General features: G+C 43.6%; 1 protein-coding gene and 1 pseudogene across 2 annotated transcripts in view; both read left to right on the top strand.

The window, feature by feature from the left end:
* Atp10d (ATPase phospholipid transporting 10D (putative)) overlaps window positions 1–16,536 on the top strand; it is an 81,744-nt gene that overhangs the window by 45,006 nt on the left and 20,202 nt on the right. For both annotated transcript variants that reach the window (XM_055629448.1, XM_055629449.1), the window contains 6 exons: window positions 595–830; window positions 6,538–6,726; window positions 9,755–10,376; window positions 10,904–11,010; window positions 12,504–12,630; window positions 14,395–14,579. In XM_055629448.1, coding sequence (XP_055485423.1) covers window positions 595–830; window positions 6,538–6,726; window positions 9,755–10,376; window positions 10,904–11,010; window positions 12,504–12,630; window positions 14,395–14,579 — 1,466 coding nt within the window. The remainder of the gene's footprint in view (window positions 1–594; window positions 831–6,537; window positions 6,727–9,754; window positions 10,377–10,903; window positions 11,011–12,503; window positions 12,631–14,394; window positions 14,580–16,536) is intronic.
* On the top strand, window positions 1,381–1,877 carry LOC129692686 (macrophage migration inhibitory factor-like; annotated as a pseudogene).

The raw sequence follows: 16,536 nt of genomic DNA, 5'->3' as shown, positions 1-16,536 counted from the left end.
CTATCTATCTATCTATCTATCTATCTATCTATCTATCTATCTATCTACCTATCTCTATATATCTATACATCTATATCTATCTGTATCTTTGTCTACAAAAATATATAGATATAGGTAGATAGCTGTGAGATCACTGGGCTTGGCAAGATGGCGCTTATAGGTGACCTCCAGAGATCACTGGAGAGTTAGGCCAGAAAGTCGTAAAATTTGTTAAGGAGAGACTGGTGTACTGAAATTCAAATGTGAAGAGGAAGGGTTTGAGGACCCAGAGGGCAGGATCCAAACCACAAGTGGAGGCCTTCAAATTTAAAACGAGGAAGGCTGAGTTCTGCATCACAGTAGGGTGGTAGATAGTGTGTGGATAGAGGTGCAGACAAGGCTAGACCCAGAGACGGAAAAGGAAGGGTCTTCCTAATCCATTGTGTCTTCTTTCCTCAGTAAGGATAGAGTAAGTTTACTGATGATGGATTCTCATGGGGGGAATTTGGAGGCCAGGACAGAAAGGAGATGGTGTAAATAGCTCTGGAGCTACCTTCTATATTCAGCTTGCAAGGTCTTCTCAGATGGTGACCTGGTGTGAATTTTATCCCGCAGCCAAGCGGCTTGAGTCCTATCAGGAAGCTGTCTGTGAAGAGGAGGAATGCACAGATGCTCTGAGCGGCTCCCTCAGCAACATGGCAAAACCCAGAGCCCACGGCTGCAGGACAGTTCACAGTGGGCCTTCGGGAAAGCCCTCAGCTCATCTCTCTGGGAGCAAACCTGCCGTAGGAAATGAAGAAGGACCCGGCGAAGTGCCTCATTCCAGACAGGCTGCATTCAGTAGCCCCATGGTAAGTGTGAAGACATCCCCATGCTCTGGACAGAACAACCACCATTATAATAGCCCAAACTACACTGCTCTTCTCCGGTAGCATTGTTACAGTTCAGCATGGTGGTGACACATACCTTTTAGAAAATAATACAAATTTGAGATGCGATACATAATTCAACGTTGGAAGTCGGGTAGCATTTTTGAAACATAACGTATTTCTGGTCAGGACTGATCATGTCAGAGCTTAAAAAGGCTATGTGGATATGAAGATAATGACGGACTCTAAGAAGCACGGGGACTTACCCAGAATTATCTGGCAGGAATGTTTGTCTAATTAACATAGGTCTTTTGCTCTGCATTTATCACTTTGTAATCTTCCTCTGCATTCCACCCAAACTGGGACCTCCTTCCTCATCCCTAATTTACAAAGGGCACTTTAAAGTGTTTTCATTCCAGAGTTCCACAGGTGGCTTGTGTCCCCGTAGCGGCTCTGAGGAAGTGACAGTCATCTCTATTAACAAACCCATTTTACTGCAGAAGAAATAGAAGATCAGGTAGACCATGAAAAGATGATTGCGTAAGAGAATTAGAAATTAACGCTTTCACCAAATTTAAAATTACCTCTCTAAAATGTTCTCTGCCTTCTCAGCCTTTCCTATTTCATTAACACCAATATTTAACCAAAATGGAGATTTCCCATCACAAGGTCAGTAACAGCTCAGGCGGACAACATAACAAGAACAGAGCACACCGATGTTCCCCGCTCCTCCGTGCCAGAGGGGCTTCTGTCCGGGCTCACACAGCAGCTGGCCCTGGCCACCGGCAAGCCAGCACAGTACATCAGTGCACGTGGTCCCGGACCAGCTCATTGCTTTTGCGGCCCCTGTGCCCTCTGCAGCCTGCACAGTATCCACAAGGTCAGATTGGCAGCGCCCAGAACCACACCTACAGCAAGCTGCTGTGAGGCCTGCACGTCCACCCGGACCAGATCTGCATCCACTCTTACGACATGAACGCAGCCAATGTGGGCTGGAACGGCTCTACCTTCCCTAGAGTGTTGGCCTGACTTGCCTGTACTGCTGTTCTTGGAGCCTTGCTCTATGCAATGTTCTGTGTTCTTCCACCCGTCCTGATGCCCAACTTCCAGTTGGGAGAGATAAATGGTTTTAAAATACCAAAAATAAATAAATAAATAAAAATAAAAATTATAGTAATAAATAAAGCAGCTATGGGGAACGCATGGGTTGCAACATACGGTCTTTGCTCCATTTTCATTATACATTACATATGTAGGCCTCAGGTAGCTCACTTGACTTGAGAAGGCCTTCAGGGCATCTCTAGGCTCTTTATAAACTTGCCGTGAAATGTGCAGCTGCAGTAATGGTGTGGCCACCGCCAGCTCAGTTCCTGTGGCAATAAGGATATAACACCCCTGACAGTACAACTTCCTGAAATCTGTTCCGAAACACCTAGACTTAATTTTTTTCCCTCTACAAATTTTGAAAGGCAGTTAGCAAGTAGTATGCACAGCCTCCCCTCTTTTTTTTAGTCATTTTAAGCTTATGCGAGCAAGAAATATATGTGTATGTATATACTCTTTTTCTCTATGATACTGTCTTGACTTAGTCATCTGCTCAGCCTGGACATTTTCTGCACAGTTGAGAGGAAATGTGTGTTAATTCATGTCTGGTTGGTGATAGCGTTGAGTAATTCTGGCATCGAGGGGTGGGGGCTACTTGGCCCTCCGTAGCTTCCTGAACAGGCTTCACTCTCCTGTGGGAACAAATAGGTACTTCTGGAAGCTTCTGTGACTTTGCCTGTGCCATCTCCCCTTTCTGAGATACATTCTCTCCTCTCTACCCAATCTGATGAAGCGTTGAGCGGGGCCACCAATACCTGTGCCAATTCTTTGATGTCAACCTCCTGGTTTTCCGTGTGTGTTCCCATTGTCTCTTTGCCTGCATGACATTGGCCTTATTTCTGTACCTGACAATGTACCATTAGCACCTTGAGAGCATGGACTTTTTAAGCCTCTGAATTCCAGCACGTAGCACAGTGCCCGCCACAGTCAATCTCAAAACAGTATTTCAGAAGGTTATTGAGTGAATCTGATCACCACACCCACTTGGCCTGTGCTCCACTGTCATGAGTCTTCTTAGTTATTCGGAAGTTCTGCGGTGGTTTTTGTTCTGAGTCTTGCAAAAACATATTGCTATGTATTGCATAAAGTGGCTGTGTTCTTTCATGAAACATGAGTCTAACTCTTGAGTCCTACAAGCTGAGCTTAATATTTTCAGAAAGGTATATAATCTGTGACCGGAAAAGTCACTGTAAAATTTATTCTGCATTTGGTTCTAAAAGCCCACTTAGGAAGCCTGGGTTAAAAGTGTCGAGTACCCAGATTTTAGGTACTAGAAAGATAGCCCCCATGGGAGGGAAGCAGGAAGGACCACACAGAGCACAGAAAATCCTCAGAACTTCTGGATCAACAAGTTGATATAGAGGAAAAGTCATCTGTGTGGCCTTTGTATCTTTCCTTGGGGAAATACAAGGGAAGGCTTTTGTCCCACAAAACCCAAAGTAACGTAAGTAGAGAGACAGCCCCTAGAACTGCAGTGGCAGCAGGGAATGAAATAAAAGCTTAGCCGACAAGGATGGGGGACCAGCTTTACCACTGCTTGGTTGGCTCCGTCACCTTGATAGAGTGTCTTTTTCCATTACTGAACCATGGGCGATTAGAGGTCTGTAGAAACCATTGAAGAAGCCCGTTACTCTCAATCTTAAAATAGATGATATTTAAATTAGGTTGAAGCCTTGCAAAAGCTTCTGCAGACATGGAGGAGAGCCGAAGGGAGCCTCGCCAGAGTTTGCATATTCAATTGGGAGCTAAATAGCGGAGAAAAAAACATAACAACAACAACAAAAAGTTTGAGGGAGAATTCCTTCAGTCAGGTAGAAGTTTGAGTCCTGAGGATGGACATAAACCTGGAAATGGTCAGGAGTTGTCACACAAGGTGACAGCAAGGCTGTGACTTCCTTTAGGAAACCAGCAAGGCTTTGCTGGCACTGTAGAACAATGGTTCACAACCAGTGGGTTGTGGCCTCTTTGGGAGCTATTGAATGGCCCTTTTGCAGGGGTCACCTACCAGATATTTACACCTGTTCATAACAGTAGCAAAATTACAGTTGTGAAGTAGCAGCAAAAGTAATTTTAAGTGAGGGTCATGGCAACATGAGGAACTGTATTGAAGGGTTATAGCATTAGGAAGATTGAGAACTGGTTTGTCTGTGTCGTGCTGTGTGTTCTGTGATCTAATTATGAGTGGAAATGTACTCTGAATCTTGACCAGATGCCTGGGTGAGACCCAGCGGGAGCATGTGTTTATTTTACACAGGTAATGACTCTAGCTTATTTGTTACTCTACCCTTCCTGTATAGATTATAAGGCCAGCAAGATTTTTTTTTTAGTAGTGTACAATTAACTTGGGTTATTTATCGAGTGCCAGGTCCTGGGTTAGGGATTTAAAGATCAATAGCATGTGCTCTGTGCTTTAAAAAGACCTAAATTCTGGGGAAGGCACTGTTTGAAACAGAGCTATTTCAAACAAACAGGCATGGTTTCATATAAGATGGCAACAGTTGTCTAGAATGAATGTATAATAAAGCCGCAGAGAAGATGGCTCTGGAAATAATTACGGATAAAGTCCTTTGGATAAAAAATTGCACATGACAATTTTGCACTCTCTCCTCAACTCAAGAACTATCTTAGTCATAAGGGGGTTAAGTTATTTTATCAAAATCGTCAGAGTACCCTGCACCTGGAGCTTCATTTTAATGTGGATGCCTTCTTACATCTTCCTGTGGGCTCTTCTTTTATTTATATTCTCTTATGGTGATTTCAGTGTCTTCTGCGGTGCCAACTATCTAGATAGACACAGCTTCAATTTGACAGTTCTTCTCTGCAGAGTTTTGCTGATGGGAGAGTATCGCTTTCATGCCCGTGAATGCACATGCAGGACTTTTAGTAGCTTTCTTATTGCTTTCACTGTCATGATCACAGAACAGGATTTCAGCTTTGTAGTCGTCCACGTGCTGAATCTAGATAGAATTTTAAGAATACTCTGTGACAGCTGATAGTGTGTGAAGGCAACCTGAAAGGTGAGTGTGTGTCATTTGAAAGGAAGGATAGAAGAAAGACAGGTAGGCAAAGCCACCGTCCGGAGGCTGGTTGTCAGTGGAGTGGAGCCCAGACAGGAGCCTCGAGCGTGTAATTGCCAGCGTTGTTCTTCTCTCATTAAACCTGTGATCACTCTTACAAATGCCAGGGTAGAAATACAAACCATGGTGCCTCAGTTTTCTCCTTGCTTTTTTAAAAGAATTCCAGACAACAGCAACTTAAGTCTGAGAGGATCCAGACCATCATGGCAAGGAGCGTGCAGCCTGGGAAGCCTGAGGCAGCGGGTCACGTTGCACCAAGTCAGGAATCACCGCCGATGCTCAGCTGGTGTCCTCCTCCTCCTTTGTTCTGTCTAGGAACAAGTCTAATGGAATGGTGCCACCCGCATTTATAATTGGTGTTTCCTCTTTGGAAACACCCTCACAGACACACCCACAGGTTTTTTTTTCCTTAAGTAATTGTAAAGCCAGCCAAGCTGACAGTGAAGGTTAGCCGTGACGTGGTCATGTGATTATAAGGTCACGTGTCCCTGATGCACCTCTCCAGGCTTCCCTGCAGTCAGTGTGCTTTGCTTGTCAGCATCCAAGACTCCCCGTCACACAATGGCACCTCTCTAGGACCATGATTCTAAGGAGTACGCTCTAGAGCAGACTGAAGCTACAGTGTGAAAATCAGATTTCTGGGCTATGACACCCTTGTTAAAACTAGTACTTTCAAATGAGCTTGGGAGGCACTGTACGAGATGAAATGGGGCTCCCACACCCCACTCTAGTGACGGAACTTCCAGGAGAAAATCCTTACCAGGAATCCTTATGAGGAGGGCAGTTGCCAAACACGTTTCGTGGTGAGAAAACTGTTGTAAGCACCCCGACTGTGGATGTCAGTCAGTCTCCTAGCCTGCTTAGAATATTTTTTCTCGTAGTAAGTTGTTTTTATAATATTCATGAACTGAGCAAAAACGTTTTGTTAAGTACTCTGATAGGAATTAAACCCCAACTTTGAAATAAGTGGTGTTCATCAGTTGTTGAGTAAAATAAGCCATGATAGAATTTTGAGCACAATAAAACACATGCCTGGCACTATGTGTTTCGTAATGAGAAATACTCTTTCAGTTAGATTTTCATAGAAGGTAGTGTTTCTATCTTCTATTTAACTGAACAGTCATGATGTTCGCCATTAATAACATATAATACGAATTTTCATTTTACGTCTACGTCTCATTTTATTGTTTTGTTCCCCAAGATATCGTATGCATTAAACTTTCTAAAATTAAATTTACTGGGCTGGTGAGATGGCTCAGTGGGTTAAGGCACTTGCTGCCAGGCCTAAAAACCCACATGGCAGAAGGAGACAACTCATGTCCTTGTGTTGTTTTCTGCTCTCCATGTGTGCTGTAGTCCATGCGTGAGCAGGCACACACGTTCACACACACGCAAGTGAATGACTGGAGGAAAATTAGAATTTAGTTTACCAACTCATGCTTCACTTAGATAGCTGTCGTCCGCGTCACTTACGTTAATAGCAAGACCCTGTCATATTGTCTCTTCAGGAGACGGATGTGGTACCAGATACCAGACTCCTGGACAAATTTAGCCAGATCAGCTGTCAGCTCTTCACGCCACTGGATGGCACTGCGCAGAGCCCCCCGCTGGAGACTTTGTACATCATCGACTTCTTCATCGCACTGGCAATTTGCAACACGGTGGTGGTTTCGGCTCCAAACCAGCCTCGGCAAAAGGTAAAATGTCATTCCAACATGGAGTTTACATGCATGCATGTATCTGTATTGGCTTTGCTGTGTGATGATAACGAATAAGAACAGCAGCCATTGCCTCTCTGCCCTTGCCATGCTCTAAGAGATTTGCTGCTACTAATGTGTTTAGTCCTCTCGCAGCCCCGAGAGAGCTGGGCACTCTTGCTCTAGTCTGCGTTTTTTTTTTTTTTTAATTTTTTTATTAATTACACTTTATTTACTTTGTATCCCCCCCTCTAGTTCCCTTCCTTCCTCCCTTCCCAATCTCTTACTTCCTCATTCTTCTCCACGAATGCCCCTCCCCAAGTCCACTGGTAGGGGAGGCCTTCTTTTCCTTCCTTCTGATCCTAGTCTGTTAGGTCTCATCAGGAATGGCTGCATTGTCATCCTCTGTGGCCTGGTAAGGCTGCTCCCCCCTCAGGGGGAGGTGATCCAAGAGCAGGCCAGTCAGCTCATGTCAGAGACAGTCCCTGTTCCCATTACTATGGAACCCACTAGGAGACTGAACTGCTATGGGCTACATCTGTGCAGGGGTTCTAGGTTATCTCCATGCATGCTACTTGGTTGGAGTATCAGTCTCAGGGAAGACCCCTATGCTCAGATTTTCTGGTTCTGTTGCTCTCCTTGTGGAGCTCCTGTCCTCTCCAGATCTTACTATTACCCACTTCTTTCATAAGATTCCCTGCAATCTGCCCAAAGGTTGGCCATAAGTCTCAGCATCTGCTTTGATAGTCTGCAGGGCAGAGCCTTTCAGAGGCCCTCTGTGAGAGACTCCTGACTTGTTCTACTATTCTATTCTATTCTATTCTATTCTATTCTATTCTATTCTATTCTATTCTATTCTATTCTATTCTATTCTATTCTATTCTATTCTATGTTTTAAAGATGCCTCGGAAGGATTTCACCAGGGTTGCCAAACCAGTGTGTGGGGTGGGGCTGAGGGTGGAGGTTGGCCTTAGGATGTAGGACTCTGGCCTTGCTCTATTATTTGCCTAGGGGAGTATTGCTGACGAGAGCTTCTGCTTTGCAGTCATTGCCCTACTAAATCAAAGCTGTCCGTGAGACCTCTGAGAGAGACCTCCGAGACCTCCAACATGATAAACACAGCATCAAATACAATCCGGAGCATTAGCCTAATGCTCATGACTCTGACAAGCTTCCTCCATGCACCAGCGAGGTTTCTTTTAGCTCAGTATCTATAATCCAATATGAGTATGATGTGCCAGGATTCAGCAGTTCCTTACTCTAACTGTACTGTAGAGCTCATGGAAAATTCATTTCCACTTCAGTAGAGCCTGGTCATCTGTCATAGTATGCTAGGCTCCTGGTGTATCTTGCCTTTCCCACACATCCACTTAAAATTCAATTTACAGCAAAACCCAATTAAATTTTCATTTTCCAACTGATCATTTTCTTTTGGCAACTGCAGAGGTGGGAACTTTAACATAAAAGTAATTCACTTCCAATTAAGCCACACCTGATCAGCTACTGTATTTTACAAGGTTCTGCCTAAAAAGATGCTCTAGAAGAAGTGGTTATGCAATTGGAGAATAAATGATGGGAGTAAAAAAAATAGTGTACTACACCATATTTTATACCTGTTTTCAAAGTTGTTGTTTGGTTTTTTTTTTTTTTTTTTTTTTTGGTGCTTTCTTTTTATAAAGTATTGTTGATTTATTTTTAGAGGACCTAATTCTCTACGGCTTAGAATAAAATCTTTGGAGTCATAAAAGGTCCCTGCTTCTCCCAGATTCTTAGGGTAGTGAGAGAAAGGGAGCATACTGCAAGATACAGACTTCATCCTGTCAAGGCGCACACTTTGCCTTACATCTGAGTTGCTGATAATGACAAAGATTGACCAGCAAGAGCCCTTCAGTGATCATAAAGTCAGTTTGTGAAGAAAAATGTTTACATTCTTCACATAGTTCTGAATGAACAAATTTTAGAAATGGTTGGGTGATCTTTCGTGATTAGGCATGGAATTGTAAGCTTAATCACTGATATTAAAAGTGTAAAAGAAGACAAGGTACAAATAAGAACAAACTAGTAAACAATTTAAAGCATGTGATGATGCAGAGAAGTTCCTCTTAACTGACTTTCGTGTACTGGCCTGTTTTGTTATAACTGTCAAGATAACAGCCTTTTACAGACTCTAAAAAGAAAAAAGAAAAATGCTAGCCTTTTGGTTAATTTCCTCCAGTGGTCTTAGTGTTGTGTGTGGTCTTATTTGTTCTTCTATTTCTCTCTTACTGTTTTCTATGCTTTTCTGGTAATACTCTGCAAGTGTTGGGCTTTTCTAATAATATGTCCATTCTCTATAACCTTCATTTAAAATATATTTCAAGAAGATGTTTTTGTTTTGATATTGAATATTTAATTAATTTGCATCTTTATTTTAATGGTGATTAATTGTTTCATAATAGATTCCTTGAGACAGGGTGTCGTTATGTTAAGCCAGCCTTCTTTGAATTTGAGTCCCTCCTGCCTCTGCCTTTCAAGGGCAGAGATTATATGCAAGCATTACCATGCTCGGTTCAATTTGCCTGTAAATGTTATTGTTAAGCTGTGCCAATAAAGATTATAGATTTTATACATGTAAATTTCTTCATTTTATTTTGTGTTTTTGAGACAGGCTTTCTCAGTATAGTGCTGGCTGCCCTGGAACTCACTCTGTAGACCAGGCTAGCCTTGAACTCAGACACTACCACCCCCCAGTTTAGAAAGAATTCTATAAGGAGGAAACCCAATATTAGGATATTTTATCTTTTGTTTTCATTTGTCGAAATCTTTCTGAATAGGTACAGAAATGTATAATGTCATTACATGTCACATCCATTCCCCTGTTGGCTTTTGTTTGTCTTCCTATTTGCTATGGAATGTCTATGGAGAAAGCAGATGGACAGCTAAGACAGTGATGGTTCTTTCATATGTCTGTATCCCCCCGTTGGACCTGAGAATCGTGAGGACCCATTTTGGACCTGTTATTGAGACTTTCTTCTCTTGTCTTTCCTAGATTGGGCTCTCCTCACTGAGTGGAATGCCCATCAAGTCCTTGGAAGAGATTAAAAACATCTTCCAGAAATTGTCTGTCCGGAGATCAAGTTCACCGTCCCTTGCCAGTGGGAAGGAGCCAACTTCCGGGGCTCCCTGTGCCTTTGTGAGCAGAATCTCTTTCTTCAGTCGAACAAAACTGTCCCCTCCTATAGAAGACGCATCTTCCCAGATGGGTGAAAGCCCTCAGGCCAGTAACTCAGCTTGCTGTACAGAAACTGAAGCACAGAACAGTGATATAGGACTCACCACCGCCTCAGCCTCAGCCTCAGCCTCAGCCCTAAATGGACCCCTGCCCTTGGCTTCCAACCTGTGTTATGAAGCCGAGAGTCCAGATGAAGCAGCCTTGGTGTATGCTGCCAGGGCTTACCACTGCACTTTACAGTCTCGGACCCCAGAGCAGGTCATGGTGGACTTTGCTGCTTTGGGCTCATTAACATTTCAACTCTTACACATCCTGCCCTTTGACTCGGTAAGGAAAAGAATGTCGGTCGTGGTCCGGCATCCTCTTTCCAAACAAGTCGTGGTGTATACAAAAGGCGCTGACTCTGTAATCATGGAGCTGCTGTCAGTGGCTTCCCCAGGTAGGTTTACACAGCTGCTATGGTGGTGATCGACAGGGCTCATGAAGTCAAACTTGAAAAGGAAAAGTGCTGCCTATTGTTGGGTGGGAAGGAGGGGCTTCGGACCTGCAGAGCTCCTGGCTTGTTTCCATCTGAAATCCATTGTCAGCTGTGCCTTGAAGAGTCACCTATTTGGTCTTTGGGAAAATGGGCACTATAATACCTTTTTATGGGTTCCAGAGAAGCTTAATGTCACTCTGTGTGAAATGCAGGAAGAACCTGGTTCTAGCAAGGGAGGAGTGCCCCAAGAGGACAGGAAGATTTGACCCATCATGGAAGCATCTATATCAAAGCTTTTGTGCTTTTTCTGTCCAGGGGGAAAGGATCAAAGTGAATTATGCATCTGTGTTCCTTTCCTAGACACACATTTGACAGTCAAAGCAAAAATGCCTTTTGTTTATTATGGATTAAACTGTCATTTTTTTCAAAGGAAGAAAAGTCTAATTGGCAGGCTGGCAGGAATAATGATTTTCTGTTCATGATTTCAGATGGAACAAATCTGGAAAAACAACAGCTGAAAATAAGGGAGAAAACGCAGAGCCACCTGGATGATTATGCCAAGCAGGGGCTGCGGACGTTATGTATAGCGAAGAAGGTGAGACCGCCGAGCTCACCCCGAGTCTTGCTTCTTCTCCTGGTTTAACCCTCATTCCTGAAAATGAGTGCGTATGAGACCTTATTCCCAATGCAGATACCAGGCAGTCCCCCAGACTAGAGTCCCCAGACTAACCTCTCCAATCTGTGTAGGACGGGGTTAGGATCTGTCCCCAAAGGATTTTGGCAGCTACCTCAGTGTTATATTCTCACAGTTCTCACACATTTCAGTACAGCTGGCCTTTGTGTAAACAGTTGTATCTCTAGAAGTAAAAGTACCAACATGTTATTATCTTCCCCGGAGAACCTTGTATCTAACACTGTCTGTTTGTTAGCATTAAATGAGAGTTGGGAAAAAAAAGCAAAAACAAAAACACAAACAAACAAACATAAATAATGTTCAGAGAGCAACCTTCATTTTTCTTTTGTAAAGTTTTGGTAGTTTTGTTTGGCTTATGTTCTTATGTTCTTTTAATCCAAGTACACTTGCTAGGTTTTTATTCCAGTTTTGATTACTCCTTGTGGAAAACAGTCTTCAGGAATAGTATGTCCTTTCTTAATGAAAAGTTAAATAGCCAGAAATAAGCCGAGTCCAAGAAGTGCTTCTTCCAAAACGTCTCACTGACTACATATGTTCTAGTTCTTAGTTATTATTTGGGAAAAGCTGGGACTTCTGTTGTGGACCTCCAAGAGACCCCATCAAATAGCCACATGAAGGATCAAATGCCTCTATGATACAGTTGTAGGGAGAGGCAGGGATTGAAGGTAGAACCAACTGCCTTCTCGCTTAAATGTATTCCAATAGCTGTCATGTTTTCCCAAATCACATTACCTTGCAGGCAAAAATGAGCGTCTAAGAGAAAAATTGCTTAGCCCTCACCGCTCAACCCTGCTTTTAAGACCTAAAATACAGATTCATCCTGATGGCAACTAAAGATAGGAAGACCTTGGTTCCTTCTCCAGGAGTTGCATTTAAGTTTGTTCGAATAAAGGCCTTCCTGCCTTTTCTATAGGGTGGCTCTCTTATTACCTTTTCTGAAACTTCACATTAAGAGCTACTCCTAAGACATCTGAAGGGCTGTTGGCTGAGGCGTGCCTCAGGTGAACAACTTTGAGGTCATTATTTTAGCTGCACCATTAGAATTCTCCCACATTTAACTGCCAACAGGAGGCCTATTCCACCCTCTTATGTTCTGGTTTAATTGGCTGACCCGCTTTCACCAAGGATAATGCTTTAAATTTCCCAGAGCTACTAAATTGTAACGGGCTCTCTATCAGCCGGGTCACATTCATCTGAGCAGAGTTTGGGAATCTTGTGTCCAGGTGATTGGTAAGGGAGTATGGATCAGACCACAACTGTGTGCAGAGGGTGAAATTTAGAAACAATGTTGTGGGCATGGATTTTGCCCAGAGTCAGTCCTGGTAGGACATTGTAAGGTTCCATGCTCTGCCTCTGAGTGTTGTTTTTTTTTTTTTTTTTCCTCTCTCTCTTAGGTCATGAGTGACACTGAGTATGCAGAGTGGCTGAGGGATCACTTTCTAGCTGAAACCAGCATTGACAACAGGGAAGAATTGCTGGTTGAATCTGCCATGAGACTAGAGAACAAGCTTACATTACTTGGTAGGAAAATGGTGCTGTGTTACCTGAGCAGAGAATCTTATCTCTAAATTTATTCTTCTTTAGTCCCTTTTAACCTCTTTGATCTATTTTATTTATCTATTTATCTAGTTATTTATTTATTTACTTTTGAGACAGGGTTTTCTTTGTGTATCCTTGCTTGTCCTGGAACTAGCTCTGTAGACCAGGCTGGCTTCGAGCTCACGGAGATCCACCTGCCTCTGCCTCCCAAGTGCTAGGAATAAAGATGTGTGCTCCCACCACTCAGTTTGATCTACCTAGCTCGTCCGTTCTGATCTCTTCCCACGTTCCAGAGCATCCAGACCCATGTTCCACCTCAGTGAACTAGACCCTAGTTCGTTAGTCCTGGGAACAGGGTAGGCACCCTTAGTAAGATGTGAAGCCGAAACGCCCACTGTAGAGTACAAACCCAAGCAAACATCCTGGTCTGAGAGAAGGGTTTTGCGAGTGTCTTGCAAGGAATTGGGTAACATCTGAAATACGTGTTTTTCAGATTCTTAAATCTTTGTAACAAACGTATCTTATTTAGAAGAAATAGGGCACAGGGTAGTTAGTGCCACTGCTCATTCACACTCAAAGGCTTAGGCCTGAACTGAAAAGCAAGAAACTCAGGCGTCTCTCACTACATATAGGCTCCGTGTCCTTTTTTCTACGCCTTTAAGTGATCCAACCAAGTCTATTTTTCCTGATTCCAACCCAAATTGCACAAATTCAGTGCCTCCTGTATAAGGTCGGCCCGAACCTGGAATCACCCAAAGAACCCAAAGCCATACTGGGGTCAGAACCATGTCCCCCGGAATTCCCAGGTTGTAGGTCTTGAGCGTGACCATGATAGTGGAATGGCTGAAAGCCTCCTGAGGGGTTTCCGAGAGCCGTCAAGCTCAGAAGCGTGCTGCTTTGAAGCACGGAGATGTGGATTCTGATTGACGCTTTAATACACCGGGAGAGCTGCCTCTGAGCTCCGTTCCTCTATTTAGGGGGAAAAATAATCTCATTTAATATCTGTCGGGTAGCAGAGTCGTGCTCCCTTTCACATGCTAATTATTTCTTTATGGCCATGGAAGCGGCTTGCTTCCTCACCTGCATTCCAAGGAAAATAAGGCTCTGTGGGCTTAGAGCCAAAACTCATTTGGCAGCAAAATCAAACCCAGTGTGATGTAACGCTATTTTTAGTATTAATGTATAAATTAACTTGAATTAGCATGAAAACCTGCAGGTTTTTCTATTGAAGCATAAATATGTCTGACTAACAGGTATCACAAAATAGACTATGTATTACGGCATTACTGGTGAGAAAACTTAGATTCCAAAACACATCTGGCTCCACCCAGTTGTTCCAGAAAAGGGCATTGTGGACTGACACTATGAAAGAGCATCCCTAACAGACCTTGTATCTTAAGTATAAGAGTGTTCTTTAAGAGCCTACCTTCAACCCTGGGAGTTTCATAAAATTGTAAAATTCAGGGCAAGCTTCTGTATGTGAATAGGGGAATCAGCTTTTGAATTTGTTGATAAGAATACTAGACAAGAGGAGACTGCATGTATTATAAACTCCTTAAGGAGAACAGAATGCATGTTTGATAAATTCCATGATTCTTTATATCTTATGTCTGGTCTGCAGTTCATATAGTTCAGGACTGAATGGTCTGTGGATAGGATTCAATTAATGGCTAAGGGAGTTACCACTGGCTCTGGTTTCTAAGCAACCTTTTTTTTTTTTTTTACTATATTTTAATTACTTCTCAGGTGCTACTGGCATTGAAGACCGTCTGCAGGAGGGGGTCCCCGAGTCTATAGAGGCTCTTCACAAAGCTGGCATCAAGATCTGGATGCTGACGGGGGACAAGCAGGAGACAGCTGTCAACATAGCTTATGCATGCAAACTCCTGGAGCCGGATGACAAGCTCTTCACCCTCAACACTCAGAGTAAAGTATGCACCCTGCCGCTGAGCCAAATATGCTTTTAAACCCCAAGCCCATAGGGCTCCAGGAGACTGACACATGCAAGGAGAAAGAAAAGCCAGTCGCCTGCAGCTTCTTGATTCTATGCTGCTGAATGACCTTGCTCGTATTTGGGAGGATGCCATAGTTTTTCTAAAAGCCTGATTCAGAGGCATCATGGATGAATACAAGCATTAGAAGAAACTTCCTTTTTTTATTTTGCACCACCTATCCTCCCCCCCCCCCCCCCCCCCCCCCACCCCACCACTGTATGTTAAAACAGACAAAAATGAGAGTATATGTGAAATCTTGAGACTGGAACCTGCTTCCCTTTTTAAGTTAAAGGGAAGTAGTAACAAGGTATTTTTACGATACATTTTAAAATTAGGCTCTCAGCATAATCCTGCCCTCTAGTGGTGAATTTAGGTAGTGCTCGTAAGAGCATCCAACATTTGTGGAAATGAAGGGCACAGAATTTGTTAAAACAGCACGACTTGAAAAGATTTTGAACCACCCATTCCCCCCCACACACACACACCATTAAGCACTAGGATGGACATTTGAATATGTCAAATGAGTATTTCACAGAAGACTCTAAGAGATCGAAATACTCGCAGGTGTGCGCATCCTGTTTTCTTTGCTTGAAAGCACTTCCTGCCTCCTCCCTTGCTCGTGAAAGGCAGGCAGTCACATCATTCTGTCACAGCATCCTTAATTTGCGATGCCTTCTCTAGACACCTTGTGGGGTGAGGTTCTGAACTGGGGTCACGGGCTGTCACTTTTGGCTAGCTGTTTTGTGGCTCAGCCTCCGGAGACTGATATTCGGCTTGGTGATACATTTTGAGGAAGAGAGTTGTCCTTATTCGTCACAGACTGGGTTCGCTTCTGTAGCAGCCCCAGGGGACATATGCAGAACCACCAGCCAGCACCCAGTACCATCAACGGGCAGAATCATCTCTGACTCAAAATGGATATGGCCTGAGTGGCTCGTGAAATATCTATCTACCACTGACCAAGTATATATCTTGGGGAGTTACTTGCCCAGTGCGGCCTCTTCTTCCCTGCCTGTCACGGACAGTAACACCCATGTCATGATGTAGTTAGGAACAAAAATAAGGAAAGTCTCCCGCTGGCATCAGTTCTGTGAAGGGCTTCTGCAGAGTTGGGGATGTCCTCCTGCAGAAGGCCAGCAGTGCCTAAAAAAAAAAAAAAAAAAGCTAAATGTCTCAGTGTCTACTGAGGGATTTGGTAAGCATAAAATAAAAAAAAAAAAAAAAGAAAGAAAGAAAAAGGCAAATAGTGCTGATGAAATGCTGCTGCCAAGCCTGAGGCCTGAGTTAGATTCCGGGAACCAACTTGGTAGGAGGAGACCATGATTTGACTCCTGAAGATTGTCATCTGACCACCACACATACACCATGGCATGGCTATGCCAATACACACACACACACACACACACACACACACACCAAACAAATTAAAAAAAGGAATTAATTATTGGTGTCTTTAATTTGATGTAGAGCTTTTTAGCCAGGAAAAACTTTTATCTTAAGATTGTAATACATTATTACACGTTCAAGCAATGCGGGAGCCTTTCGGAAAAGATGAAAGAATGGAATTGTCCCTCAGAGAAAGTCTACTGACAGTTCAAGCGTCCTTCCAGTTAGCTCCAACCTGCATGCATGGGAAACCAAGCATAACGCTGCATGTCTCGAGGGCCCAGCGCTCCCTGCATGTGTCAGGGGGGGTGCTTCCTGTGTCTGTGAGAACAGACGTGATGATCTGTGTCAGCATGAGAAGCGGGGCATAGCATCACTCAGGTCGGGTGTGTCAATCACTCTTTGCCACCAAAAGGAACTTTGCTCCTCGGGGGACACTTGGCAAGCCCTGGGGGCATTTTGGCTGGCGCACTTGGGGTAGGATGGATGCTGCTGGTTTGTAGTTATC

Source organism: Psammomys obesus, unplaced genomic scaffold, assembly GCF_907164565.1.
Source record: "Psammomys obesus unplaced genomic scaffold, mPsaObe1.curated_primary_1811, whole genome shotgun sequence".
Taxonomy (NCBI): domain Eukaryota; kingdom Metazoa; phylum Chordata; class Mammalia; order Rodentia; family Muridae; genus Psammomys; species Psammomys obesus.
This window is presented reverse-complemented; position numbering and strand designations above follow the sequence as displayed.